At 45.3% G+C, this 27,832-nt stretch overlaps 1 protein-coding gene across 6 annotated transcripts in view; it reads left to right on the top strand.

Annotated features, from left to right (window-relative positions):
* LOC309890318 (FERM and PDZ domain-containing protein 1-like) overlaps window positions 1-27,832 on the top strand; it is a gene marked incomplete at its 3' end in the record, with an annotated part of 43,239 nt that overhangs the window by 10,783 nt on the left and 4,624 nt on the right. For 4 of the 6 annotated variants that reach the window (XM_082784041.1, XM_082784039.1, XM_082784040.1 and 1 more), the window contains exons 2-15: window positions 3,226-3,369; window positions 8,005-8,109; window positions 8,890-9,047; window positions 10,630-10,732; window positions 10,867-10,912; window positions 13,690-13,797; window positions 19,824-19,949; window positions 21,063-21,182; window positions 21,499-21,635; window positions 22,689-22,815; window positions 23,222-23,317; window positions 24,410-24,592; window positions 25,034-25,181; window positions 25,862-26,677. In XM_082784041.1, the coding sequence (XP_082640167.1) occupies window positions 8,009-8,109; window positions 8,890-9,047; window positions 10,630-10,732; window positions 10,867-10,912; window positions 13,690-13,797; window positions 19,824-19,949; window positions 21,063-21,182; window positions 21,499-21,635; window positions 22,689-22,815; window positions 23,222-23,317; window positions 24,410-24,592; window positions 25,034-25,181; window positions 25,862-26,677 (2,269 nt within the window). In that variant the 5' untranslated portion in view covers window positions 3,226-3,369; window positions 8,005-8,008. Of the gene's footprint in view, window positions 1-3,225; window positions 3,370-8,004; window positions 8,110-8,889; window positions 9,048-10,629; window positions 10,733-10,866; window positions 10,913-13,689; window positions 13,798-19,823; window positions 19,950-21,062; window positions 21,183-21,498; window positions 21,636-22,688; window positions 22,816-23,221; window positions 23,318-24,409; window positions 24,593-24,884; window positions 24,971-25,033; window positions 25,182-25,861; window positions 26,678-27,832 lie in introns of those variants that run through there. The other 2 variants (XM_082784038.1, XM_082784042.1) reach the window with 2 other exon arrangements.

Here is a 27,832-nt window from a genome sequence, read left to right as displayed (position 1 = left end):
TGCACAGCCGTGTCATGTTTTTTCACAGCTCATTCTCTAGTGGCTTTCACTGCTGTAGAGCACAGTATCCCCATAGCACTGCATGCAAGGCAGAGACACCTCTGCTCCTTTTCCAGGGGAGCTACTGAAGTTCAACATCATTAGGATTACGTTGAAGACCAAGAGATCTAATCAGGAAGTTAGCCGTCCATCAAAGGGCTCGGTGCTGGGGCCGGTCCTCTTTAATATCTTCATCGATGATCTGGACGAGGGCATTGAGTGCACCCTCAGTAAGCTTGCAGATGACACCAAGCTATGCACATGTGTCGATCTGCTTGAGGGTAGGAAAGCTCTGCAGGAGGATCTGGATAGGCTGCACCGATGGGCTGAGGTCAACTGCATGAAGTTCAACAAGGCCAAGTGCCGGGTCCTGCACCTGGGGCGCAATAACCCCAAGCAGAGCTACAGGCTGGGAGAGGAATGGTTGGAGAGCTGCCAGGCAGAGAAGGACCTGGGAGTGATGGTGGATAGTTGGCTGAATATGAGCCAGCAGTGTGCTCAGGTGGCCAAGAAGGCCAACGGCATCCTGGCTTGTATCAGGAACAGTGTGACCAGCAGGGCTAGGGAGGTGATCGTCCCCCTGTACTCAGCTCTGGTTGAGGCCGCACCTCGAGTACTGTGTTCAGTTTTGGGCCCCTCGCTACAAGAAGGACATGGAGGTGCTTGAGCGGGTGCAGAGAAGGGCGACGAAGCTGGTGAGGGGCCTGGAGAACAAGTCCTACGAGGAGCGGCTGAGGGAGCTGGGCTTGTTCAGCCTGGAGAAGAGGAGGCTCAGGGGCGACCTTATCGCTCTCTATAGGTACCTCAAGGGAGGCTGTAGCGAGGTGGGGGTTGGTTTGTTCTCCCACGTGCCTGGTGACAGGACGAGGGGGAATGGGCTAAAGTTGCGCCAGGGGAGTTTTAGGTTAGATGTTAGGAAGAACTTCTTTACTGAAAGGGTTGTGAGGCATTGGAACAGGCTGCCCAGAGAAGTGGTGGAGTCACCATCCCTGGAAATCTTCAAAAGACGTTTAGATGTAGAGCTTAGGGATATGGTTTAGTGGGGACTGCTAGCGTTAGGTCAGAGGTTGGACTCGATGATCTTGAGGTCTCTTCCAACCTAGAAATTCTGTGATTCTGTGATTCAAAGGATATGAAAAGATGCTGAGGCCTAATTAGCTTCAATGAATGGAGCAGTCTTGCACCTTCTGTGAGACTCAACAGCCCCATAAAGGACAATTGGGAAGAGGACAAGAGGTTATTTTAGGAACTTTGAGCTGCTCCTGAGGGACAACATACAGCTTTTTTTTAAAGATCTAACCTAGTGTTCAGGTTTTGATCATGCACAAAAAGAGAGATTTGATTTAAATGAAAAATAGACAGAACCAACACAAAGCGCTGTATTTATGCTTTGGATCATGGCAGTGACTGACATTAAATCTTATTTGCCTGTATTTTCAACACCCCAGCTGCTGTGGAGGTTGCTGCTAGTATTTGGTCCATGGCATGCTAGGGTGGCCAGAGGCAAGGTTTCAGTGTCTTCCATGGTCATACAGTTCAGCTCAGCATGGCAAGGTTTCATGTCAGGGCTGCACAGTATTAGCTGGAGCTTAGGTGCCTGAACTATGTACTTCCATGATAATCTCTGCCTGCAAGCATTGTTGCAGAGTGACTAGGAAGCTGGCCTGAGGTTGGGAGGTTGAAGAAGCCTTAAAGAAGCTCTTTAAGCCTCCCTCTTGGGAGGTCGAAGAAGCTCTTTGTCAGTATATGTTACTGAACTGGGGAAGGAAAGGGTGCGCTATTTTGATTGTATTGTAGTCATCACTGAGAATGATGTTTCTAGAAGACCTGTGATTCAGGTCAGTGGCAGTAAGGCTGGAACACATCTAGAGATGTTTTACGACAGGTTATTTCAACTGTTTCTGTTTGTGCAGTTCTTTGCTTTCCTCAAAGTCTTGTTTTCCTCTAGCAAAGTTTAAGGATCTTTTGGTATTATGATTCTGGTCCAGTCAAGCAGTTCCATGATGTGTTTGAGGACTTGATCCAAAAACGTTTCAAAATGGCAGGTGCAAGTGGGAAAAAGACTCCGGTGAGAGCTTTTCTGGGGATGTTTTGAAGCAAAGAGGAGGTGCCAGTCACACAAGCTTGGTTTGTACATGCAAAGGGATGGATAACATTTTCACACACAGCACGTGTAGGTGCCTGCATGCCCAGGGGATACCCTGAGAAAGAAAACAAACCCTACTGCACTGAGTTTTGCACTGCTATAAGGAAATAACTGCCAAAGCATTCTCTTTTAAGATGCCTATCTCAAACGTTATGTTTTACAGGAAGAAGAGTGATTTTTCTTTTCTTCTTTTATATTCCATCAAGGGTTTCTGAGCGTTTGTGTTCATTCTTCAAGATTTTTGTCCTTGTCATGTGGACTCAGACTTCCTCCAGAAATCCTTTTTTTATGAAGGGCAGCACAAGTATGGAAGGGAAAGTCTGTCCTTTCTGCAAAGAAGAAAAATATAAGGGGCAGGGATAGAGGACGGAGCGGCCACACTGTGACACACGTGTAACAGTGTCTAGGGCTGCCTACAGACAGAGAAGGTGAAATATTTTGACTGAAAGAATGATGTTAAGTGTAGATGATGAATGATTAGGCCTTGGCTTGAAATGTCCGATTTATGTCTTCCTGGCTGCAGAACTGCTATGCTTGTACTTGTGCTATGATTATTTCCCAGTCACCCATCTGGAAAGAGGCCAGATTTCCTATCCAATAATCTATTTCTTCCTTCAGAAAGTACTGTTTGATTGCAAGGATGCTCATTTCAGCTCAAAGATGCTGTTCAGAGGCAGGTGTAGGAGCAGTGTGGCTAGAATCACTTTTTGATTGTGCTGCATAAGAAAGAGCAGCCAAAAAAATGCTCATGAAAGAAATGAAGGGTTGAATTTTATGACCCTCTTTTCTGTCCATTGCTATGTGGTTGGGTAGTGAAAGGGGCCAAAACAGCTTCCGGGGAAGCAAAAGAGAAATCAAGAAATATTGGTCCCATCCTTTCATCATTGTTAGGAAGAATGTAGTGAGTGGAGAATGTGAAGAGGAATAGAGATCCAGTTTGTGTTCAGACAAAATGTCTCATGCCTCATTTCTGTCAGCTTCCAAGCATCTCTTTTATATCTTGTTATTCTGATATTCACTTACTAATGTTTCTCTTGCAGCAGAGCTTCTGCCATGGATCAGCAGCTGCTGTCATCTCAGCATAACAAAGAATATCCCTGATGTGCTGAGTTAACTGTCTGAGCAGAAGATCAAGAGCTGAGGACTTACAAATCTTGCAGATTGAGTGGAAGACAGTGTGAAAGGTGATTGTTTCTTTGTCAATATTTGAAATACGAAGTGTTGATATTATTTATAACTTTTTGTAGATGCAAACATATTTTCTGATTCATTTTGCATTTGGTCCACCTGCAGCCCACAGTTCTTTACAGCATTTGAACAAGTAATGAGAATGGTGGCTACAGGCTTTCTGTAACTTGGAAGGTATGATATTAAAATTACTAATGAGCCGGCTTTGTAGAGCAGAGGTAGACTGGCAGATTATGTTAGGGGTCTGGAAGCTGACCTGACCTTCACATCTTCGAAAGAAACAGCATTTTTTTTTTTAAACGTTTTTAGGTGCAATTAAAGTCATAATGAGTTAAATAAATCTGAGCCAGAGGATTTCAGTGCCACAGTTCTTCATTTCAGTAGGACTAAAACAATCACAGAATGCTTTGGATTGAAAGGGACCTTAAAGATCATCTAGTTCCAGTCCCCCTGCTGTGAGCAAGTACACCTTCCACTTGACACCTTCCATTAGACCAGTTTGTTCAAAGTCCCATCCAACCTGGCCTTAAACACTTCCAGGGATAGAGCATCCACGACTTCTCTGGGCAACCTGTTCAAATATGTCACCACCCTCGTATTAAAGAATTTATTCCTAATATCTAATCTAAATCTACGTTCTTTGAGTTTAAAACCATTGCCCATTGTCACTACACTACCAGCTAAAGAGTCCCTCCCTGTCTTTACCCCTTTAGGTACTGGAAGGCTTGTGTAAGTTTTCTCCAGAGCCTTCTATTCTCTAGGCTGAGCAACCTGAGCTCTCTCAGCCGGTCTTTGTAGGAGAGGTGTTCCAGCCATCGGAAGATTAGAGGATGAGAGCAGCCCTTTGGACGATCAGAGATAATTCTTGTGGCCCTCCTATGGACCTGCTCTAACAAGTTTCTGTCCTTCTTGTGCTGGGGGCACCAAAGCTGGATGCAGGGCTCCAGGCGGGGTCTCCCGAGAGAAGAGCAGAAGGAGAGAATCACCTTCTTCACCCTGCTGGCCATGCTGCTTTTAATGCAGCCCAGGATGTAGCTGGCTTCATGGGTTGCAAGATCCACTTGTAACCAAGTCTGTATTCATGTTTGGGATTGTCCCAACCCAGGCACAGGACCTTGCACTTGACCTTGGTGAACCTCATGTTTTCACGGGCCCACCTCTTAAGCTTGCCAAGGTCCCTCTGGATGCTATCCCTTTGTACAGCATGTCAACTGCATTACACAACTTGATGTCATCTCCAAAAATGTTGAGAATCACAGAATCACAGAATTTCTAGGTTGGAAGAGACCTCAAGATCATCGAGTCCAACCTCTGACCTAACACTAACAGTTCCCACTAAACCATATCCCTAAGCTCTAAACGTCTATTAAAGACTATCTAAACGTCTATCTAAACGTCTTTTCAAGACTTCCAGGGATGGTGACTCCACCACTTCCCTGGGCAGCCTGTTCCAATGTCTAACAACCCTTTCAGTAAAGAAGTTCTTCCTAAGATCCAACCTAAAACTCCCCTGGCGCATCAGCATTATGTCATTCTCCAAGTACCTGTATTTGGATTTTGCAACTTGGGTGATGTAGCTTGCTGGTGAAGATTGAGGCAAAGAAGTTGAGTTCTCCATGTTGATTGTAGGCAGGTCTCCTGTACCACTCATTGTGGGGTGCACAGTTTTTTATCTATCTTTGTTGTCCTGTGTACTTGAAGAAACCTTTGGATTATTTTTTCACATCTTTGGCCAAGTTCAGCTCCATCTGTGCCTTGTGGTTCCTGGTACACTTCCAGTGTTCTCAGGCCATCTCTCTATAATCTTTCCAGCATGTGTATCTCCTGCCTCTGCACTTTGTTTTTGCTTTGAGTTTGGCTAAGAGGTTTTGACTTAGCTAAACTGGTCTCCTGTCTTCCCTGCCTCACTTCTTGCATGTCAGGATTGAGAGCTCTTGTGCCCAAAGAAAAATGTCTTTAAATATCTCCCAGCTCTCATTCTCCCTTTCATCTCTTAGGGCAGTTTCCCAAGAGATCCCATGAACTAGTCCCCTAAACAGCCTAAAGTTTGTCTTTCTGAGGTTTAGGGTGTTAACTCTACTTTTTGCCTATCCTGTATCGCTCAAGATTGAGAATTCTGCCAGGGCATGTTCACTACAGGCCAGGCTACCTGCAGTCTTGAGCTGTCCCGTAAATTCTTCCACATTGGTGAATAACAGGTCTGGCAACATCTCTCTTCTTGTTGGTCTTCCCATCATCTGTACTAAGAAGTTATTCTCAACACACTACAATAGTCTCCTTGACTGCTTGCAGTTTGGTGTGCCACTTTTCCAGCAGATATCAGGTTGGTTGAAGTCCCCTAGCAGGGTCAGGGCCTGTGAGCATGATATTTACTGTTGCTGAAGAAAGAACTCCTCTCAGCATCCTCTCCTTGATTGAGTGGCCTGTAGTAGATATAAACCACAAATTTTCCTTTGTTGGCTTAGTCTCTGTTTTTCATCCATAAGCTCTCAATCTGTGCGTTGCTGTTCTCTGTGCAGTCAGTTCCATTTTTTGCATAGGGCATTTCCCATACCTTTCCTTCCTTGCCTATCCCTTCTGAATGGTTTATAGCCATTGCTTGCTGCACTGCAGTCATTTGATTCATGCCATCAAGTTTCTGTGACAGCAATCAAATTGCAGTTTTCTAGCTGGGCAGTGGCTATCAGCTCCTCTTGTTTGTTACCACATACTGTGTGCATTTGTGTATAACAGCACTTCATTTGGGTCTTTGACTGCCTAACCTTTTTCACAGAACCTATTTTGGAGGGTTGGGAGTCATTCCTTACTACCCTGGTAGATGCACTTTAACTAGAACTTTTAATTAGAAGATCCAGAATGAGCCATTCACTTCACTGATTATTTCTGGAACCACATATGTTCAGAGTTCTAGCATTAGTAGACATCAGTACTCTAGATCAGTTTTACCAGAGACAGGTTTAAGTTTATGGACTTCATTTAGAGAAATTCATTTGAGATCATTTATGAACTCAATTTAAGTTTGTGAGCTATGTGCAGAAGCTTGCACTGGCCACTCAGTTTTCTGCTTCCTTACTGCTCTACGTTTAATTTCTGTGGTTATATTAATCCCAGGAAGCCCCTCACAATGAGGTGATATACTAGTTATCTGCCTTCCGAAGGCAGTCAAGGGTCAATTCTTGAAGGACAAGAAAATCATCAGCAGGAGCGAGCATGGATACACATTGGGGAAGTCATGCTTCATTAATATGATAAGCTTCTATGATGAAATGACCAACCTGATGGATGAGGGGAAAGCAGTGGGCATTATCTACCTGGACTTTTTAAGGCTTTTGACACTGCCCCCCATGAGAACCTCATAGAGAAGCTGCTGATGTACAGGTAAGATGGGCAGACAGTGACGTGAATCAAAAACTGGCTGAATGGCTGGGCCCAGAGTTGGAAGTTCACGTTGGAAGCCAGTAACTAGCGCTGTATACTAGGGGTCAATACTGGGTCCAGTCCTGTTTTAGTGTTGTCATTAATGATCTGGATGATGGGGCAGAGTGTACCCTCAGCAAGTTTGCAGATGACAAAACCAGGAGGAGTTGCTGATAGGCTAGAGGGTCATGCTGCCATTCAGAGGGACCTTTACAGGCTGGAGAAATGTGCTGTTGGGTTAGGAGCCTCCCAGAGTTCAATAAGGGGAAGTGCCAAGTTCTGCCCCTGGAGAAAACCAGCTCTGGGCACCAGGACATGCTGGGGGCCACCCAGCTGGAAAGCAACCTGGCAGAAAATGCTTAGGGGGCCTGGTGGACGCCAAGTTGAACATGAGCCAGCAATGAGCCTTCACTGTAAAGAAGGCCACCTGTACTCTTGGCTACATTAGAGAAAGAAAGTATTGCCAAGCAGGTCGAGGAAGGTGATCCTTCCCGTCTCTCCAGCACTTGAGAGGCCACACCTAGTGCGCTGTGTCCAGTTCTGTGTTCCCCAGGGCATTCATGGAGCTGCTGGAGAATATCCAGCAAAGGGTCATGAAAACAATAAAGGAAATGGAGCGTCTGTCTTATGAGGAAAGGCTGAGAGAGCTGAAACTGTTCAGGCTGGAAAACAGAGTGCCTGAGAGGAAATCTCAATATGTATAAATACCTGAATGGAGGGTGCAAAGATGGAGCCAGAATCTTTTTCAGTGCTGCCCAGTGCCAGGACAAGAGGCAGTGGGCACAATCTGAAACACGGGAGGTTCCCAGTGAACATCAGGAAGCACTTTTCAACTGAGCAGTAGTAGCACTGGATGCCCAGAGGGGTTTAGAGTCTCCCTTTTTGGAGATATTTAAAACCATCTGGATGTGGTCCTGGGCAGGACCACATTAATTGGAGATCCCAGGCATTTCCCATAGTCATAAGAAAGCTCAGTTTTCCCTTTCTGAGAGAACAAATTGCAGGATCCAGATACCTTGAGAAAGGACTGCAGAGACTACTAGGTTGTTCTCTGCTATGAGAATTTAATGCAGTATAACCACCACTCTGGACAAAACAAAAGTGCAGGCACGGGAAACAGGAGTTGTGAGTTGGTGGTGTTAAATCTTCTAGGCACTGTTCAGACTTTTCTATCTTTTATGATTTTTTTTTCCTGTGATTTCTGTCACTTTCAGATAAATGGAAGATTTGGAGACTAACTTAATCCAGACACGTAAAGCATGTCGAATAGAGCAAATGGTAGCGAAATGGCTTCATCGCTCCCGGGATGGTGCGTCCAGGTAAACATTATATTTGTTGATCAGCTTTGATCAGAGACAGCACAAGCTTGTTTCCAGTGAACGTGGAGAGTCATAGGTCGCAGTTCTCGCTCAGTGTTACAGTTCCTTCAAAATATGCATACTGCATTCCATAGAAATAAGCAGTGTTTTCAAGCATCTCCCTCATTTTCAAGTGGGCCAAATGTTCCTTCTTTCACCCATTCCTATTTTGTGAACCATACCTACAGAAACACAATACTGTTCAATGTGAAATGTGCTTCTCTTGAAGATGGGCTTGGAACTCTTGTGTCTTGCCATTGGCCCAGGTCTTAAGGACAAGGCAGTGTTGCATTTGCAAGAGATCGTGGCCCGTATCTGCTTTGCTTTTCTAAGGTCTGTGAATCAAAATTAAACTGGATGGAATCCTGGCAGGAGCTGAGAGCTGCAAATTCTCTCACCACATTGCTGGGTGAAGGTGTTGCTTGGACCCATGGAGGTCAGGGCTTGCTGTGGGGCTCACCTGGATTTCTCCTTCCGTGCAACCACTGGACTGAGGTGGCTGAAAGAGTTGTGGCTGCAACTGCCTGGTACTGCTGGCCTGTTATCTTCACACTTCCCTGGAGCCCAGGGGAGCACTGCTGGCCTGCCCACCATGGAGACTCCCATGGGTACCCAAAAGAGTTCTGACCTCTATGTATATTTGTGCAGCCCATTGAAATCGGGGGGTTGTGGAATCTAAGCCCCTTTGATAACATTTTTTCTGACTATATCTTAATTAATCACCAATTTCTTGTCTCACAGTGGCAGACTGCCTGTGACAAATGCCACCACGGATGGCAGAGGCCAGCCTGCCAGCCATGTCAGGCTCACTGTCACGGTGTACAAAGACTTGGTCCTCCATCACTATGGCTTTGAGATTTGCCCAAACCTTCCTCTTACAATTGCATCTGTCACTGCAGGTAAGCACCATTTTCTTCTCCCTACAAGCATATGTGTGAGAAGCCTGAGCTGTCCCAAATAGCCTTTGTGATAAACTTCTGCCAGATGCCTATGGTTAGCACGTGAACCTTGATCTCTGAAGAGAGAAAGCCTGTGTGCCCGTGACATGCAGAGTGCTTGAACATCTGTCTGATTTCTCACAGCACAGAGGAAATCTAAAACAGTGCCAGCTTCACCATGAATTGTTTGGTTGCACTCAGACACAGCTGATCTTGAGAGACACAAAAAGCTGTTTGAAAGAAAAGTTCTTTTTGGAGTTGAATTTGAAATGCCAAGGAAGAATTTTATCTAATCTTACAGTTCTTACTCTGCAGTGAGATCCTGTTGTCGAAAATGCTGTCTGGGCTTAATGCCCTGTAATAAAGAGAGGATCACTGCTAGATACAGGCAGTCTAGCTGGAGTTCTGCTTAGGTCAAGCAAATCAACTCTTCCCCATAAGAAGGGACATAACTCTGCTTCTAAGGTGTTTTTTGTTGTTTGTTTGTTTGTTTGTTTTTCCTAATAGATACACAAAAATCTTGCTTTGTACCCCCATTGGTAACAGTCTGACAGCCAGAGGAAAAACTGCCCAAGCTGGACAGGTAGATGGTGTGGGAAAGGTAGCTGAAGAGTGGTCTGGGCTCTGACTCCAGCAGGCTATGTAGGTTGTGACATCCCCCCATGTGAAACCTGTGACTAAATTAGCTGAATATTCAAGGGTAAAAAGTGTAGATGGAGTGGTTTTTGTTAGGCTCTTCTTTTTTCCTAATCTGAAAGCATCAGTGTTTTAATAAAACAGACACAGAGAAACTTGTCCTTTTAAGTCTTGGCCATGGCTAAAAGTCCTGTGTTTAATTCCAACCCTTTGTCTTTGTGTTCTGTGTTTTTCTGTGTGCCAGGGTGCTGGGTGCTAGTGTGCTATGTGGGCAAACCTGTCTGGTTGAGAAATAAAATACCTTGACCAGTAGGCTTGTGGTAATGGAGCCAGGGGCTGCCTGCACAATTCTGTTCTTCAGACCAGAAGTCTGCCTGCTCTGTAGCCTCTTGGGTCCTGTGGCTGTTAGTCTTCAGAAAACCTCTTTGTGGGTCTTCCCAGCAACCAGTGTGGTTGAAAAGACCTCCATGCTCTCCTGGGTGGCCAAGGGCCATCATTATGCCAGGAGCGTAGCCTCTCTCTCCCAGGGAGAGGTGTAGCGGGCAGTCTGGTGATCCCTCTCAGTCATCCTGTGGCCTCCCAAGATCCTATGAACATCCCCACTATGCCCAAGGCACACAGTGCCTGTGAGTGCTATATAATGCACTGTGACAATGGACAAGGCACGCACAAGAGGGTTGCTAAGAGGTTTGGTGACCAGAGAGCAGCCCAGGCTAGGTGGTGTGAATACAGGCTGAGTGTACCAGCTCACATCAGGGCCCCAGGCCTCTTGGCCCCTTTTTATTTTGCCACACAGAGGGAGTTGCTGAGGCAAGCGGGTGGTGGGTGGGAAGAGGAGAGCTCAGTGTGCATCCCCCGGGAAGGAGGTCTGCCAGTCCATGACTAACAATGTGCCAATTGTCCACAGGGAGCACTGCTGATGGGAAGCTGCTGCCAGGTGACCAGCTCCTCCGGATAAACTCCACCATGGTAGAGGACATGTCCATTGAACGGGTGGCTGACATGATCAGGTATGGTCCTGTTCACCCTGTCCGGACAAGGGGACGGGGGCAAAGAGTGGAAGTGTGGGAACCCACTTTCACCAGGGTTTACAACGGTACGAGCAGCTGCTGACCCTGGCTGATTGCATCTGTCTCTGTTACAGGGAGGCTGGTGACGAGCTCTTCCTAACCGTCCTGCGCAGCACGTCGGTAAATGGCTTCTCGAGCACTCTCAGCAGCTGTGCTTCCCATCCTGGGCAGCCCTGGGAAGGTGGGGCAGATGGGGTGGCTTGCAGGATGCATGGGCTTGGCCGAAGCTGTGAGGGAGCTGCAAGGAACTACTGTGCACACCTGTGCCTTTTGAAGAGCTTCTAGCGATAATCAGTGGTAATGCCTCACAGCTCCCCTGGTCAGGGGGCAAGAGCCCCCACAGAATCTGCCCCATGCGGGGGGCTCAGTGAGTGATTTGGAGCTAGAGGCATCCTGAGAAGGGCTCAGGAGGTGCCTGGCCATGGTTCTGCATCAGCCGCCTGTGAGCCAGGAGGGCGTGGCCATGGGGAGGCCTCCCCCAAGGCCACAGGCATCTCACCCAGCATGCCATGTCTCGTGCCAGCCTGCCAGGAGCAGCATGGGTGCTACCCACGTGCCACAGCTGTCTTGGCCCCAGAGGGGTCAGGAAGCCTTCTACACTCCAGGACTTGTAAGGCAAATGCTGAGGCTGTGGAATCCCCCACCACCACCCTGCCCTCACCCTCAGTGCTCCTTTAAAGCTCTTGAGTTTTTCTCAAGCCTCGGGTGCTTTCTAGCACTCCTTCTGACTGTGGGAAAACGTTTATCCCTTTTTCTCTGGGCTCTGCCTGCCTATTCAGTACTGAATCACCTGAGGATTCAGTACTAATCACCTGAGGATTTCCCCTTGATAGTTCAGCAGGCCCTGTGACTGAGCTGAGCAAAGGGCTGGCCTATAAATTCCTCCCCTGCTCTTTACTCTTCCATCTCTCTCCTGAGCAAGCAAGCCTGCTTGTGCCGGCTGGGTTGTGCTTCCCTGATCTATCTCTAGGAAGGTCTGGGACCTGGGTGTTGATCCTACTTTGGGAAGAGAAGCCAAGTTTTAGTACAAACTTTAGTGCTGGTTGCCCATTCCTACAGTGTAAAAATCACCAGCAGGGGTGTACTGCCAGCATAAATTGTGTGCCAACATAGATTTCAAAGTGGGTAAAAGCTGAGCTGCAAAGCAAGGACAAAATTGGGTTTGTGTGCTTTTTGGCTTCTTTTGATGTATGACAGCGGCCTGTAGGAGATAATTTTTTTTCCCTCTAGCAAAGCATTTTGGGAAGTTATTTTCGTTTGATTGTTTGGACTTTTAAATTTAGCTCTGTTCTTTGAAAAAAGACAAATGTTTGGTTTCCTTCAGAATTGTTGCTGGAGCTCTCAGGCTTAAGGTTAATGAGGTTTCTTGACAGTTCAGTGAAAATGCACTAAAGACAAAGCCTCCTAAATACCTTTTTCCTGCACAAAGTCTCCTAGGTGTTGGCATTGAACAGATGTGCACAAAGCCAAAGTAACAGAAAAGTGTTAGGCAAATCCCATGAGTGGTGGCTTCCTGTCTTTTATTAATTTGATTTCCCATGTCCAGTACATCAGTAAGTCTTGCCAATGCTTGGTCTAGCTTTGGAGATAAAAGATAAATGAGAGATGTACAAGACTTGAATGTCAGCCAGCAAGGGGAAATGCAACTGCTTTTCAGAGAAAAAGAGATTAGAAAAACCCTTTATGAGATTTGGAAAAACCCTTCACAGGCCTTTATGCATTGCTTTGGAAGCAAATGGGACACAAATCCATTTTTGTCTTTTCCTTTGCAGGTCACTTTAAGGACACCTCCAAGTACAGCCACAGCTTATCTCTTGGGTTTGGGGTTGGCTCTTGCCCCACTCTGAAGGCAGCTGTGCTTAGAGCTGAGAGGTAACAACTCCCACTGATGGCTATCAGACCCTCTGACGTGGCTGCTCTGGCCATGCCAGACAGGATGGTCCAGGCTTTCCTGGGAGTAGCTGATGGGCATGATGCTCTCTGTGCCCTGGCAGTCTCTAGAAGGACTTGCTGGCAGGGCACAGAGACTCCTGCCCACCTCTCTTCCCCTGTCCTTGCCAAATGCGCTTGGAATAAGATGATTCTGTGGCAGGCTGGGAGGCATTTGTGCCTCTGCTGAGACTGTGATAAGTGCTCCACCTGGAAGCTGTTTGGGTGGATACTAAGAGATGCTGTCTCTGATCACCTGTTGGCATCTCTGTAGGGAATATCATGGTTTACAAGAGGAGGGACCTATTGGTACAAAAACCTAGTGGTTCCGGTTCCTAAGCTCATGTTATCTCTTGTGAAAGTGTCATGGTGAAATTGTGGTTATGTGACAGCAGCACGATGACATCAAGTTGTCTTTTTAGCCTTGCAGTTTTCTTAAAACACTTGCAATAGGTCAGTATGCTCTAGAAATTGCATCAGTGCTACATACACTGCTGTGTTCATGTGATATGCTGATAGAAGAGTTTTTGTCTATGACTTCAGGCACTCTGTGTGTGACAGTTTATGGTATCCTGTGTTGATACCCATCACAAGCCAGCTGTTGGGTTAACAGGTTTTCTGCAGGATCCTGGTTTCGTTGCAAGAGCTGGGCAGATGCTTAAACACAGTAACTGTACAAATATGTAGCGAAATTGGTTGTGCACAGTATGTGTTGCATGTTTGTCCACTTGTTATTGGGCAGCTGGGTTTGGGCTCAGTGACTGCCCAGATAGGTCTGAAATCCTGCAGCATGCCTGGATTGTGCAGGAAGATGAGAGGCTCCTAACGTCTCCCGCTTCTGTAGGTGCGAGGTGGTGTGGTGGAAGCAGCATTGGCTGTGATTGCACCCATGACTATACTGTGGGCTGCTCCTTCTGTGCATAGGTACAACAGGCCAAGCTGCCAACTGAGTGCTGTTATCTTTTCAGGGTGGGCCTAAGTCATCGTTCCTCACTGCAGAGAAGAGGGCAAGGCTGAAAACAAACCCTGTGAAAGTACGTTTTGCAGAGGAAGTGCTGGTGAATGGACACACACAGGTCAGTGGGGTATGGCTGCACACGGGCACTGTGAGCACTGTGTGCTGAGAAGAAATGGGTCCCATGCTGGGCTGGGTCAACATGGCCAGGACCCACAGAGTGGCTGTACCTTCACTGTGCTTGTCTGACTTGGATTTTCATCCAGGCATTTGGTCCCATCTTGTTTCCTGTGCTCCTCGGTGAAGTGCTGGCATCTCCAGAAGGCTTTATCTTTCATTTTCTTATTAGGGCTAATGAAAAATATCTGCATGTGCTACTTCTATCCTTTTGCCACTTAAAGTTTAAGTAAACTTTATGCAAGCATTAGACAGCTGTGACACTGCCACCAAGGGATGTACTAGTCATCTCTTGAATTGCCATTCTCTCCGTAGTAAACCTAGACTAAAGTTTGGGCATGACAAATCCTAACCCTAAAGATAAGAGGTGAATCCTGCTGTCAGTGCTGGTTCTTTTTCTGCCAAAGTACCTGGGTTATCTCCTCCTGGCCCTGGCCAAATGTATCGTGGCCCTGAAAAACTGCAGACTCCTGTTTCAGTAAATACACCACTCTTATGATCTTAATGGAGCATTAATGCTGATGACTAAATTATCTCTATGGCAATTGGAAGGAACCCAGAAGCTGCCTTTTGCAGTTGAAACCTGAAACATAACAATTATGTTTAGAAACATAAATTGTTGATGAGCCTCAGCACTACCCAGCCTCCATTTTATGTTACGAGCGCAGTACGTATTTCCATACAGCTGAATGATATGCAAGAGTCAGGTCCCTCAGGATCATGAAGTCAGCATCAGTCAATGCATTACTAGAACCTGTGGGCCTAGCTGTAATCTGGAGTAAATCAAGCTTGTACCAGACAAAACATAAGGGGTACAGGCTTAAGCAATAGGTGAGGCTTTCAGAATGAATTTGTAGTAGTCTATCAGAGCCTGCATGAAAGGAGAGAAATCCCATCTGGATATTCTGGTCAGCTAATTGGATCTGACCAGGAAAGTGATGATACTTAAATTGTAGATGAGAATTTATATATAGATTTCAAGTTCTGGCTGCACAAGGTGATATTCATATGACAATATGTGGAGCTACTAGAAAAATATTGGATTAGGTGTAAACCAGCACAACTTTTCTGAAATTGTTGGAGGAAGCAAAGGCTGTCAAAAATGTGATGTGTTCATGTTACTTAGCATGAAAGAGTTAGAGCTTGTGCTCAGGAGCAGTGGCAATGTTTGCTCATTTTTCTCAGTGGTGACTGTAAGTTGTTTGAACCGAACAAAACAGGCAGTGGAGAAACAAGGAACAAAATTCAGAAGTGTCTTTATATTCTTACTTGTGGTACTTACATGGCATATGGACTCACTATCAAAAGCAATTAAGGTTGTGAGATTTATAAGGTGTTGCACAGCAAATGAAACATAAGAGAGGTCATCTTCAAAATGCCATTTTCAACCTTGGGAATGTCGTGAGAAGTAGAATGAACTGCTTTAAAATTGGAGGAATATGCTGCTTCGAGAACATAAAGATGTGCTGAATGTCAAGTCCAAGGATGGAGGAGTAAGCTTTCTCAGGACGGAAGAACAAGAACAAGGCTAAAAACAAGAAGGAAGGTGCAAATAACCTCTACTAAAGGAAGAACTCTAGACAGCTCCAGAAAGAATATAATATGTTCCCAGTTCTTTCACAGAGCATTCAAGGGAGGTGCTTTTTTGGTAGCATGGATGATTTAAGTATGTCTCGAGCTGAAGGCATGGCTGCTGCCAGTGGGAGGAAAGTGTCAGAGTGGGAGGTTAGTGCCCAGTAACAGGAAGATGTCTTTTCTGACAGCCATTTCTCCTTCTCTGATAAGGCGGGAGGATAGCTCTCAGCTTTTCTGTATCTGTCAGGTCTTCCTATGCTATGTGGGAACCAGACAGTGGGCATATCTGGGCCATGTGCAGCTGTTGAACTAGCCAGAGATACCTGGCAAAGGTATTTGTTAGGCTCTCCTTCCCTTGCTCTGTCCTGGGAACATACTTACAGAATAAGTGGTGCCATAAAAGACAGTTGTAAAAGTAGAGAAAGATTTTCATTTGATAGGCTTGAGGAGTGGAGCCATGTGAACCTCATGAAGTTCAGAAGGGCCAAGTGCAAGGTGCTGCACCTGAATTGGGGCAATCACCAATCAGAACAGACTGGATGATGAATGCAGCCCTATGGAGAAGTATATGAGGATATTAGTGGATGAAAAATTATATATGAGCTGGCAGTGTGTGCCTGCAAAAATCTAGTCATATACTAATATCCACTCTGGTGGTTTTACCTGTCTGGGCAGCCCAAATCCACCATAACTCAAAAGAAAAGCAAGAAGAAGGTATGCTGGAAAGAAAAAAGAAAAACAAGTCACAGGTTGAGATAAGGATAATTTAATTAAAAGGAAAAGGAAGAGGGGAAAAAACAAGCAAAGGCTGTGTGGAAGCAGAGAGAGAAGAAAAAAAAATCTACTTTCCATCAGTAAGCGATGTTCGGTCACAGACTGTGATGCAGGGCCCTAATAAGCGTAACAGTTGTTTGCAAGGAGAGATGTCTTCATAATGAGATCCCCCCATCTCGTTCCCCTTCCCTACCTTTTATTGCTGAGTGTGACACTGTATGGTATGGAATATCCCTTTTGTTTAGGTCAGCTGCCCTGGTGGTGTCCCTTCCCACCTCTTGCCCACCCCCAGCAGGGTGGCTCTGTGGGGTTTGGAGGGAGTCCAGCCAGCACTGCTCAGCAGTAGAAAAAACACTAGTGTGATACCAACGCTGTTCTAACTGCATGTGCAGAGCACAGCACTGTGTGGTTTGCTGCAGGAAAGGTAGCTGCATCCCAGCCAGACCCAGCACACCTACATAAACAGAAGCATGGCATCGAGGGAGGTGATTCTCACCCTCTTCAATGGTCTCATGAGACTCTGCCTGGAGTGCTGTGTTCAGCCCAGGAAGCAAGACACAGACCTGCTAACGTAGGTCCAGTGGAGGGTCACAAAAATGATCAGAGGGCTGGAACACCTCTCGTGTGAAGAAAAGCTGAGAGGGTTGTTCAGTGTGGAGAAGGATCTTAGGAGACCTTATTGCAGCCTTTCAATATTTTCAATGGGGGTTTATAAGAAAGATAAAGAGAGGCTTTTTACCAAGGCCTGTAGTAATAAGACAAGGGGGTAACAGTTTTAAACTAAAAGAGGGTTGATTTAGATTAGACGTAAGGAAAAAATTTTCTGCTGTGAGGGCAGTGAGGCACTGAAACAGGTTACCCAGAGAAGTTGTGGAAGCCCCGTCCCTGGAGATGTTCAGGGCCGGCTTGGATGGGGCTTTGAGCAACCTGATCTAGCAGAAGGTGCCCCTCCCTGTGGCAGATGGATTGGATCTAGGTGGTCTATAAAGGTCTCTTTCAACCCAGACCATTCTATGGTTTATACTAGGATGTATTGTGTCAGGCAGAGCAGCCTGGTGCCCAGAGGCATAATGTCTAATGATTAATTAGTGTTTTCTTTTTTGTTGATGTTCTGCAGGGGAATTCTCTTCTTTGTATGCCAAACGTTCTCAAGGTATACTTGGAAAATGGGCAGACAAAAGCTTTCAGGTTTGAGACAAGCACTACTGTAAAGGTAACTTGGTTATCTGTCTTCATTCCCACCACCTCTATTCAGTCCAGTTGCAACAGTGCGTGTAGCGGAACTTGCAACCTCTTAGTTGCACTGGCCAGCTGGTGCCAATTGGATTGTCAACTGCTGCTGATCAAGCTGGATTTTCCTTGTCCTTCCTGAAGGGGAAGCGTTACTTTGGTTCTTTTTCTTCTCAGCAACTGGTTTTCACAGAACTTACAGGAGCTTGGCTAGGAGACCACTACAACTTTGTTAAGTGTGGTTGAAGTTGTGCAAGAAGACAGCTTGCTTGGAGGACTGACAGATCACCAGCCGTCCACACAAACTTTGCTTTCCTAGGAAGCCACATGACCAAATGCAGAGGAGAAGGTTGTTTAATACAGCACTGATGATGTGCATACCTGAGAAGGAGAAAAAGTTTCCTGGTCTGGGACGTGGAGAGTGGAGTCCAGGTGTGGGTATTGTGTGAGCTCAGCAAGTGCACTTTTGCCTTGTTATTTGAAGCCCACGTCCATGTTGCAGCCTCATTTCTGCATTGGTGAAAACATCTTCCCTGCAGGGACTTGAAAACCAACGAACCCCTTGAGATGAAAAGCAGCACCACCTCCCTAGGATTAGTTGTGCTTGGAAGCATCACAGATGAGTTAACCATTATTCTCTTCAAAGTACAAGGCACCAGATTCTAAAGCCATTAATACAACACTTTCCATAATTGTCTTATTTAGATTGAGGCCTAAAAACTGATTTTTTTTTCTGGCCTGATCTGCAGTGTTGCTCACTGTTTCTGTTGGAGTTAATGAACTTGGCTCGTTGACATTGATAGCAGGCCGTAATTTCTTTTAAGTGTTAAGTATTATCCTGCAGCAGTGCAGTCACTGTGGAAAGATATGTGATGACCAGACTAGAGATAATTGGGCTGGAAGAATATTCAGGGCAAAGCAAGGAGAATTTATTTGTAATGCAAAGAAAATTTTCTTGAAGAAGAATTTTATTGTCTGCTTCATCCCAACTTCACAAAACTGTTGTGGTCTACTCATGCAGTGAAGTCCCTGCAAACCTTGTGAGAATCATTTGCTGAGCAAATAAAAAGAAAAAAGTGTAATAAAACAAGGAGGCAGTGAGGAGGTGGGGCATGAGTTGAAAAAGGATTTGAATGTACACCTGCAAGGGATTTATTTCTAAAAGATGGATTAGCTCCTCATGTTTGACTTGAGTTTCTCACCTCTAACCTGGAACAACCTTTTTTGTACCGGAGTTGAGTGAAACCCGCACCAGCATCCTCACAGTAACACTCAAATGTGTAAAATACTTCCTGAAATAATTGTTTTCTAAAGTTCCTTTGTTGTGTTAGAGATCCTTGCATAAAACTGATACAAGTCAAATATTTATGCTCACCCCATGAGAACTGAATGCATTGAAGGAGTTCTGTTTCAGTTTGTACTTAGTCAAGCCTTTCATAATGTTTTCTGTTTGCCAAAAACCCATTTATTTCCATGATGCTTAGTATTCCAACAGAACTCTTCATATAACTGAAATATTACATCAAATTTGGTAAGATTTTCACTAATGATTATGGTTTCAAATTCTTGGGGTTTGGTGGAGAAAAATGTTTTTCACCAATTCTTTTCACTTTCTTCAAAAAGTATTGTAGAGTTCTAGAAAGCTAGAATGGTTAACAGCAAACAATTGAACTGAAGGTGACAAAGTGTTCAAAACCACCAAACTTAAAAACTGTAATGCAAAAACTTTGGACATGAAGCAGCCCAGGCAATGCAATTCTAGGAAATTAATTTGATGTCTACCACATCTTGAAGATTTGCATCTTATTGCACTCTTAGCAAGCTGCAGTTTCCCTCCCTTGACCTCCTGACCTACTAAAAATAATGTGTTTTCCTGCCTTCATCTGTTCTTCCCATGCTTCCCCTGCAGTTCCTTTGGCTCCCTTCATTGCCCGCTGGATAGCATCAGTGGACATGGGTGGCACTGAACACTGTCCTGCCTGGCCGATGTACGCTTTCGTTGCTTGGCTGTCCTGCTGAGATAGCACAGCAGCTAACCACCAAGCTTGCGTGTGGCATCACAGAGAGTCTGTCATCATCTGTACCTCCACTTCTGATGAACTTACAGGCTTTCTCTAACCTTGAGACCTCTGTGGTCTAGATCATTGTGTTCAGAAGTTGTCAGTGAAGAAAGGAAGGCACTGGTTTACTGTGAAACACCACTAAAAAATCTGCTGCTGTGTTGCTGCAGCAAGCTTGTTCTTGGCTGTGGAGACTCTTGGGTTTGGCCGCTGCCTTTTCATTGCTTTCCCACACAGCTTCCAGAGGCTGACTGGAATCATCTACCCTGAGTGTGTTAGTATTGATCAACAACTATAATTATTTGACCATCCATGTGCCTTCCCTTCCCAGGATATTGTTCTCACCTTGAAGGAGAAGCTCTCTATCCGGAGCATTGCACACTTCGCCCTCACCCTGGAGGAGCAGTACAATGCAGCAAAGGTCCACTTGCTGCATGAGGAGGAGCTCATTGAGCAGGTGTGGAGAACCCCTTGCGTGGCCCCACAGCCGTGCTAGGGGGCACTGATACCAGTGAGTTGTAGCTAGTGAGGTGCAGAGAAGGCCCAACTCCGCAGGTGTCACAAGAGAATGGGCTTTGCCCCATCTCCAGAGAGAGATGCTTCCCTCTTCTCTCTGCTTTTTGCATGTGTTACCACTGCATTAGCCAGAGCCCCCTGAGAAACAGAGCTTTCAGAAGTGCCTTGCTCCCTTTAGAGAACTTGCAAAGCAATACCCACAGGCTGATAGGGCTTGGATTACATAGAGCAATCAGGGAACAAGTATGTTTTGTGCCACCTATCAGACAGGCCCATCAACACAGAGGATCAGTTGAAATTGTCTTAAAATAGCTGTGTATTGAGCCATTTGCAGTTTCCTTGATAGTCAAAGAGAGTTAACCCAGCCAAACAACAACTTTGATCAAGCTCCTAGCAAGGAAACAAATATGTTGCTAGCTCTGTTAGTAATTCTGAGCTAATCTTATGTGGGAGAATGAGTCTACTTGTGAGTCAACAGTATGAACATGACGCTTTGCTGGTTGGTGATCCACTGTAATGCAGAGAGGTTTGGTAGCTAATACCATCTATCCCTTAAGCATGTGTCTGAGAATTTCTGTGTAGATTTTGTTGATTAACTTTTACTGGATTTGCCCAGAATTAAATATGCTAATATATAACCCAGGGATTTTACATTGTAGTGAAATTATGATGATGATCCAAGTGTCTGCTTTGGGCTGCTGTATCTGAAGACTAAACTTTAAAGCAGAGAAACCTGCCCCTTTGCAATTTTCATATGGCCTTGAAACCTCTGTCATGCTTATGCTACAAATATGAGATCAGTAGATACTAATAAAGTTCTATCAAATGCTGTTTGGGCACTACCACAGGAAGAAGCGAAAACCAGAAAAAGAATCTAAGATATAAATACAGAAGCATCTCCCTGTGTTTGCTAAGGACAGTGGCTGATCTGCAGCCATCCCACTTGCCAGTGCTTTGAATGATTTCTGTGAGTTCATATGAGCCAGGTGCTCAGTATGCATGTATGGAGGGACTGCACCAGTTGTTCTGGCATGATGCTGTTTGTCCATTGCAGGTGGTCCAAAAAAGAGAATCCCACGACTACCGGTGCCTCTTCAGAATTTGCTTTGTCCCAAAGGATCCCTTAGACCTCCTGCAGGAAGACCCAGTTGCCTTTGAATATCTTTACCTGCAGGTGAAATTGAGGCATTTCATAATTCTGGATCTTTTCCCATCCAGTACTCATTTCTTCTTGATGCTGAAGCATGCTTTAAGCCAGTTCAGTTACGTGAATATGAAATGCAGAGCATATAAGAATAAAGCATTTGTACTGAACTTGCAGTAAATTCTTAAATCAGTTTGCGAGCTTGGCTTTTTAACAGAATGACAATGAAATGAGCTGGGTGACTTCCTCTATTTGGCCCATACTAGTCATATAGGAGGTCTTATCCTGACTTCTTTTTGAGCTTTGTAATAGTGACATCATGCTAACTGAGCTGAGTTTGTTCCAGAGCTGCAGCGATGTGCTTCAGGAAAGGTTTGCTGTGGAAATGAAATGCAGTGTGGCGTTACGTCTGGCTGCTCTACACATACAAGAGAGAATCTATGCTTGTGCTCACCCACAGAAAGTATCCTTGAAATACATTGAGTAAGTTCGAAAATTTCTGTGTTACGTTGTGAGTAAGCCTGGAAAAAATAGTGTCATCATCTCTATGTTTGCCTAGTGTTTAGTTCCGGTTAGGAGACTGTTTCTGACCCAAGGAGACTACACTCCGTTCATTTTGCCTGGTGTTTTAACGCAAGGTAGCTAGCTTCCTGAGCCTCCCTGTCTTTAACCTGCTGAGTTGCCTAAATAGTATGGGTATGATAACATCTGAGCATCTCCCTAACCAGGCAGAGATTCTGGTTCAGGAGGGAAATCAAATTGCAAATCTCCTGCTTAATTGTGCTTACTAAGGCTGCTTCTGCCAGTATACTGAAATACACAAGCTGTAATTTGGAGAGAGAATAATCACCAACTTTTCACAGTCAGTACTTTACATCCATTCACCCACCAGAACTTTCCCAGAAATACCTAATTTCAGTCCTTATGCGAAATAATAAGATCCGGAAAACTACAGAAAAACCAGCAGGTGTGCTGTGCTGCCTGCCAGTGATGTTAAATCAAACTTTCCCTGAAGACCAGCCCTGCTTTAAGAAATTGTCGTGGGTCAATCATTAAGTAACTGGCATTTGTGCTGTAACTGCACCACAGAGCCAAAACCACCCTATACAGTGCCACTAATTCCCTGTGTACAGCCAGACATACTCGACCACATGCAGTCAGTGGAGAGTGAGAAGCAAGTACAGACAAGTATGCCGTTCTTAGTTGATGGATATTTAATTCTTCAGTTGAGTAAACCTTTCAGCAAAACAGATGTGCCAAATTTTTAGGTGTAGGGGACCAGAGATGTTGAAACATGGTAATCTTGTAACCGAAGTAAAGACAGTTTTCATCCTGCGCGTAGCAAGGACAGACAAGACCAATATGCTTACTGACCTTTTAGATTGTTACCTGCGTAACAGTGGAAAAACAGGCGTTTTACATGAGACCACATGTTCCTCCAGCCCCATCAGCTGGCTGCCATTCAGCATGTTCTCTTGTTGCTGTGGGACAGCACAGTTGGGACCTCTTTTGTTCCCCTTCCTGTCTTTCTGTCAGGAGAGACTGGGGAATTGAAAACTTCATCTCACCAACTCTGCTTCGAAACATGAGAGGGAAGGATATCAAGAAAGCCATCAGCTACCATATGAAGCGGAACCAGATCCTGCTGGACCCTCGGCAGAAGGTAGTATGCGTGGCCTGGGTTTGAGGTGCCTCCTGGAATACTGGAAGCATTTCTCAAGGCCAAAGAGGGCATGTCTTTCCTGTGTGGGTCTCTTCTCTATGTGACTGCTTGTTGTGTTTTTTTTTTTTCTCCCCTTGTATTTTCATTTTGTAATCTCTGCAGCATATGCACCCTAATTTCCCCATATAGTGTGTTGTGATGCAGTTTGCTTGTGCAGTTGTCAGATGGTAATTGTGGTAATATAGTATGGTCCTATTCAGATTTATTGCATATGGAAAGCAAGCTTTATGTGTTGGTCAAATACTGTGTCCTGTATGAAAAGAATGTCTTCTAGCCAATAGGCTAGCTGACGAATCTTATTCTCCGTCATGTTTCTAAACAATGTTTCTTGTCTTGCAAAATGAAGCATATGCTCGCAGCAGTCCAAGTGCGTCTGAACTACCTACAAATCCTGAGTGACCTGAAGATGTACAATGGGAAGATCTTTAATGCCACCCTGATGGTACGAGTGCTATTTATCAATGTAACTGGGGTTTGATATGCTGTCTCAGTGCCTCCTCTGTGCATCTTCCATGCAGTATACTTGGACAATAACTGGAAATCCAGGACACAAGGAGTAGTTTTACCCTTTTTTTCCACCGGTGAACAAGATCAGCTCTAAACCAAAGCAAACCCTATCTAAAGCAAGAATATTTAAATATTGTTCTACACTGTTGACATAAGACTAGCAGCTGAGCCTTCTTCCATGTCTTTGCTTTGATGCTTGTAGAAAATGTAATATTGGCTCTGCTGATGCTGTTTCAATGAGCTCTAGTATAATACCACTCTTCCCCTCCTTGGGACCTCTTGGTAAATATTGGCCAGGGTGTCTGCAAGGGTAACTCAGCATAGCTCCACTGAAGTCAATAACAAAACAGTTACCTGATAATTATGCATAGTTTCCTAATTGAAGTTTGTGACTGGCCCATCAGATGAAATCTGTCCATGTTTTGAATGTCAAAAGGTATTCAAAGATTAAGATCTGAGCATGTTTCAAAAAACAACTGTTATGAAAATATTTTGGCCAATCTTAAACCTTTCTGTAAAAAAGAATTCTGTTCAGGCAAGAGGTTTCTTGGCTAATTGCCTCTCCCCATGTGGATCTGTAATGAATGATGGACCACAAACAGTTCATGGAGTGCTGAGCAGTATAGGTGGGTCCAAAAAACGCCTTCTTGAAGTTTCTGGCCAGCTCCAGTAGGTCTTACTAGGTCTATCTGGCACAGCCAGCCAGGTGACACTTCTGACAGCAAGCTGCTGCTGACCACCTCTTTGGATCTGTTAGATGCCTGGTGCACCTCTGGGGCCACCTGCCTTGGGGGCACAGGGAAACTTGCGGTCCCCAAGTCAGAGAAGAGAACGGCCAGGAGCAGGTGACCTGACGGCCTGTAAGTAACAAGGGGCTCCCTTTGCAGCTGGCTAGAGTCCAGTTGTAAAGGGAGTCCAGTGTTAAAAGATACCACAAAAGAATGGGTGGCTGAGGAGTCCCTGCCCAGCACAGGCAAATGGGTTCCTGCTTAGATTTCAGCTAAAGATTCAACCTCTCTCCCTACAGCTACAGGACAGAGAATCATACGTTGCATTGCTGGTGGGTGCCAAGTATGGGGTGAGCCAGATTATCAATAGCAAGCTAAACATCATAACAAGTCTGGCAGAGTTTGCAAACATCAGCAGGGTGGAGCTTACAGAGGAGTCTGAGAAAGTGAGCATGGTAAAAATCTACCTACAGGATCTGAAGGTAAGTGGTGCTCTTGTGGTAGCCAGCATGTGACTGCATCAGGGACAGAGAAAAAGGGGGGAGTCATGCACACTGTCTTTTTTTTTTTTTTTTTTTTTTTTTAATTAAATCTGACATTAAGCTGATGGTATCATTAGTACAAAAGGCTTATGAGCTCTCCTTCTGAGTCTATTCTAGGAAGAATACCAAATGAGTGAAGAAAAGTTACTATTCTTGCTGTGCTTTATCAGCGAGACCTATCAAAGAAAACCCAACAAAAATTATTTCTCTTCTTTCTCTGTGTTTCATACAGAAACAGAATGCTGTACAATTATGGCCATATGGGGGAGAAGAAATGTCTTTTCAGTGTGCCGCATGTTCCTGCAGACTGTGGTACAGGTGATGTTTGCCTGTTCTAACGTTGTTGTTTTCTGTTCCCTTACTGGAAAAAAAAAAAAAAAGATGCTGACTCTGCTGCTGGAATCAAACAGTGCAAAAGATCTTGTTTGCCTCATCATTGGCTACTACAGACTGTTCGTGGATGCGAATGCCTCCATATTTACTTGGGGAGAGAAAAGACAGCAACCGCACCGTGTCTCAGCTGAAGAAGGTTAATTTGCCAAAGAATGGGGAGAAAGTGGGTGGGTCATCCAGCAGTATTGGTGGTGTTATTCCCTCTTAAGAACAGTGTCATGCTAGAACAGTAGCCTGGGAATGAACAGTGACATCTACAAAATGTTGAGACTATCAGCCTTAGTGTCACTGCCATTTTTCCTTGAACCCCAGACATGTTGGGCAGGGGGAAAGAAGCAATGATTATCATCTATTTCCAAGAAGTGGAGGCGGTTTCTGCTATTGAACCTGTTACTGAGCACTTGTGCTTTTACCAGCCTCCAGAACAATTTACCCTCTGGCCAGCATCTGCTGACCAGGAGAAGGAGAGTCTGTTTGCCATGCTGTCCTGTCTCCTGTAAGGATAACTTCAGTCTAATAGGGTTTGCAGGCAGAGGCTTTAGGCAACGTGTTGCCTGGCTGCTTTTCTGCAGCTCCCTTTGGTGTTACTGTGCTGCAGTAAAAGCAGACAAAGCAGGCAGGAAGGACCAAGCCTCCACTTATGGGTTATGATCCTGCAGGTCAGATTGCATCTTTACATTGTTTACTGATGAGGACCTGAAGGCAGAGTTCTCTGGGCTTTGAATCCCTACTCTGTGACCAAGTTTGTAAACCCTTTTCTGGTTGTTCCTCTTTGCCACTGCAAAGGACAGGCTGACAGATGTGTTTAAATCACAGGATACGAATCTCGAACCTGCAGTGATTCTGAAGACTCCTGGGAACTGGATTCCTCCTCAGAGCATTGCTTGGGCATGCCCACAGCATACGGCAGCACCCCTCGTGCGTGCGAGAAGGAGCTGGGAGAGCTTCACAGCCGAGAGAAGGACAGCAGCACAAAGCCCCAGGCTGGAGGAAGTGATCAACACGATGCAGGTGGCAACACAACAGACAGTACATCTGAGGCTTCAGATTCAGCCAAAACAGAGAGCCGAGGGTTTAAGACAAGCGGCTCAAGTGACTCAATGGATGCACTGGAGGAAGATGAGTTGGAAGCTTGCTCTTCCTCCAGGCCAGAGTTCTTCCACTTCTACACACCAACTGTACACGAAATGAACAACTCAGATGAGAGTTTCTTTCCTGTTTGTGCTGCAGAAGGCTCCAGCAGGGCAAAAGGCAGGGACTTCTTCTGTTTCTTGCAGGTACCAGAAGCAGAGGAGCATGGATGTGAGCACAGCCCCTGGGAGGAGAGAGGAGTGGACATAGGTGTGTCTGTGCTAGGGACCAAGCTATCTGAGAGAAATGCCATGGGCTATTACAGCCTGTGTTGCAGCGTATCCCCTGCAGGCAGTGTAGAGAAGAGCAACATCAGTCACAGCCCTGGAAGAAGGCCTTGGAAAGATGTGTCAGCCCAAGAAGAGGCACGCTGTGAAGCAGAGCAGGTAGCAGAAGCGAGTGATCTCATTTTGGAGCCACCCCCAGGCTTTGGTGACACCAGCTCTGAGGAAGAGTTCTATGATGCTGCAGACAGCCTCAGCCCCCTGGACACCCTGGCAGGTAAAGCTGTACCCACCCCACTGCAGGTCACCTCCTGTCCTCACCTTCCTTCCTTCCTTCTCCTAAGCTAGGGTGATGCCTGTTTGCCATGTCAGTCTTCTGGGAAAGAGCATCCTTCAGCTGTTCAGAGTTTTCCCAAGACTGTTGTAAGACCTTTGAACACCCGTTCTCTGCAAGCCACTCTTTATCAAAGAATACTTTACAAAGCTGTCAGTGAACGTGCATATAGAGGTCAGAACAGCAGCTTGGCAGAGAGGTTTGTCATCACATCTAAGCACTCAATCTGAAAAAAAATTGGTTTTCAAATGAGTTTGGCATTCTGGGAAGTCCCCAGGTTTCTGGAGGAATTCCAGAATACCAAAGTATGGCTCTGGCTGATCTTGAAGCCATCATGCTGCAGGAGTAAGTTCTGTGCATCCTTCTGTATAGGCTGAGTCTTTGGTGATGGAAAAGGTAACGAGTTCCAGAAACAGAATGCAAGAAAGATATATGCCTTTGCACTTGCAGACACCTTGATGACAGATATTCCTGTCAGGCACTACCTTCACTCTGCTATTCTTCAAGTTTTGGGAAAGCTGGAAGCAGTAAAACAGCTCATTGCTCCATGCACCCCTGAGATCAAAACAAATTCTGGGGTTAGAGGCACGCTATGTAAATGGGGAGGGTAGACTTATGGCTGAGCAACAGCTCTCTGTAATTGTATTTTCTCACCAAGGAGAGGGTTCTTGTTTTCTGAATTAACCAGCTCTGCTAGCACTAACTGAACTTAAGAATTCATTTTATGTAGTTAAAATAGTGTTGGCTTTTGAGTTCTTGCATGGTGACAATACAATGTTCAGGCACAAAGCTGTCATCTCTGTGTGTCTTTATGGTCTAAATATCCAGGCTGGGAATTTCTGAGGCTTCTCTTCAGTGTTAATAAATCTGCTCCTGTAGATAATACTCTAGCGTACTGCTTATATCACCAAATTTACAGTCAGACCAAGCGACTTCAGTAAGCGAGGGGAGAGATTATCTATCCAGCTCCTTTCATAACTGATCCTCTACTTCAGTTTTTATAGCCATAGGTCCAAATAAATTTTTCTTGATGTAGCTTGGTCCAAGTCAGTGCAATAAGAGAGGCTTTCCTTTGGCACTTAGGAAGCAGGCTCTGTT

The sequence above is a fragment of the Aythya marila genome (assembly GCF_965140915.1).
Source record: "Aythya marila genome assembly, chromosome: Z".
NCBI lineage: Eukaryota > Metazoa > Chordata > Aves > Anseriformes > Anatidae > Aythya > Aythya marila.
The sequence above is the reverse complement of the archived record's forward strand: the minus strand, read 5'-3'. Positions and strand labels throughout refer to the sequence as shown.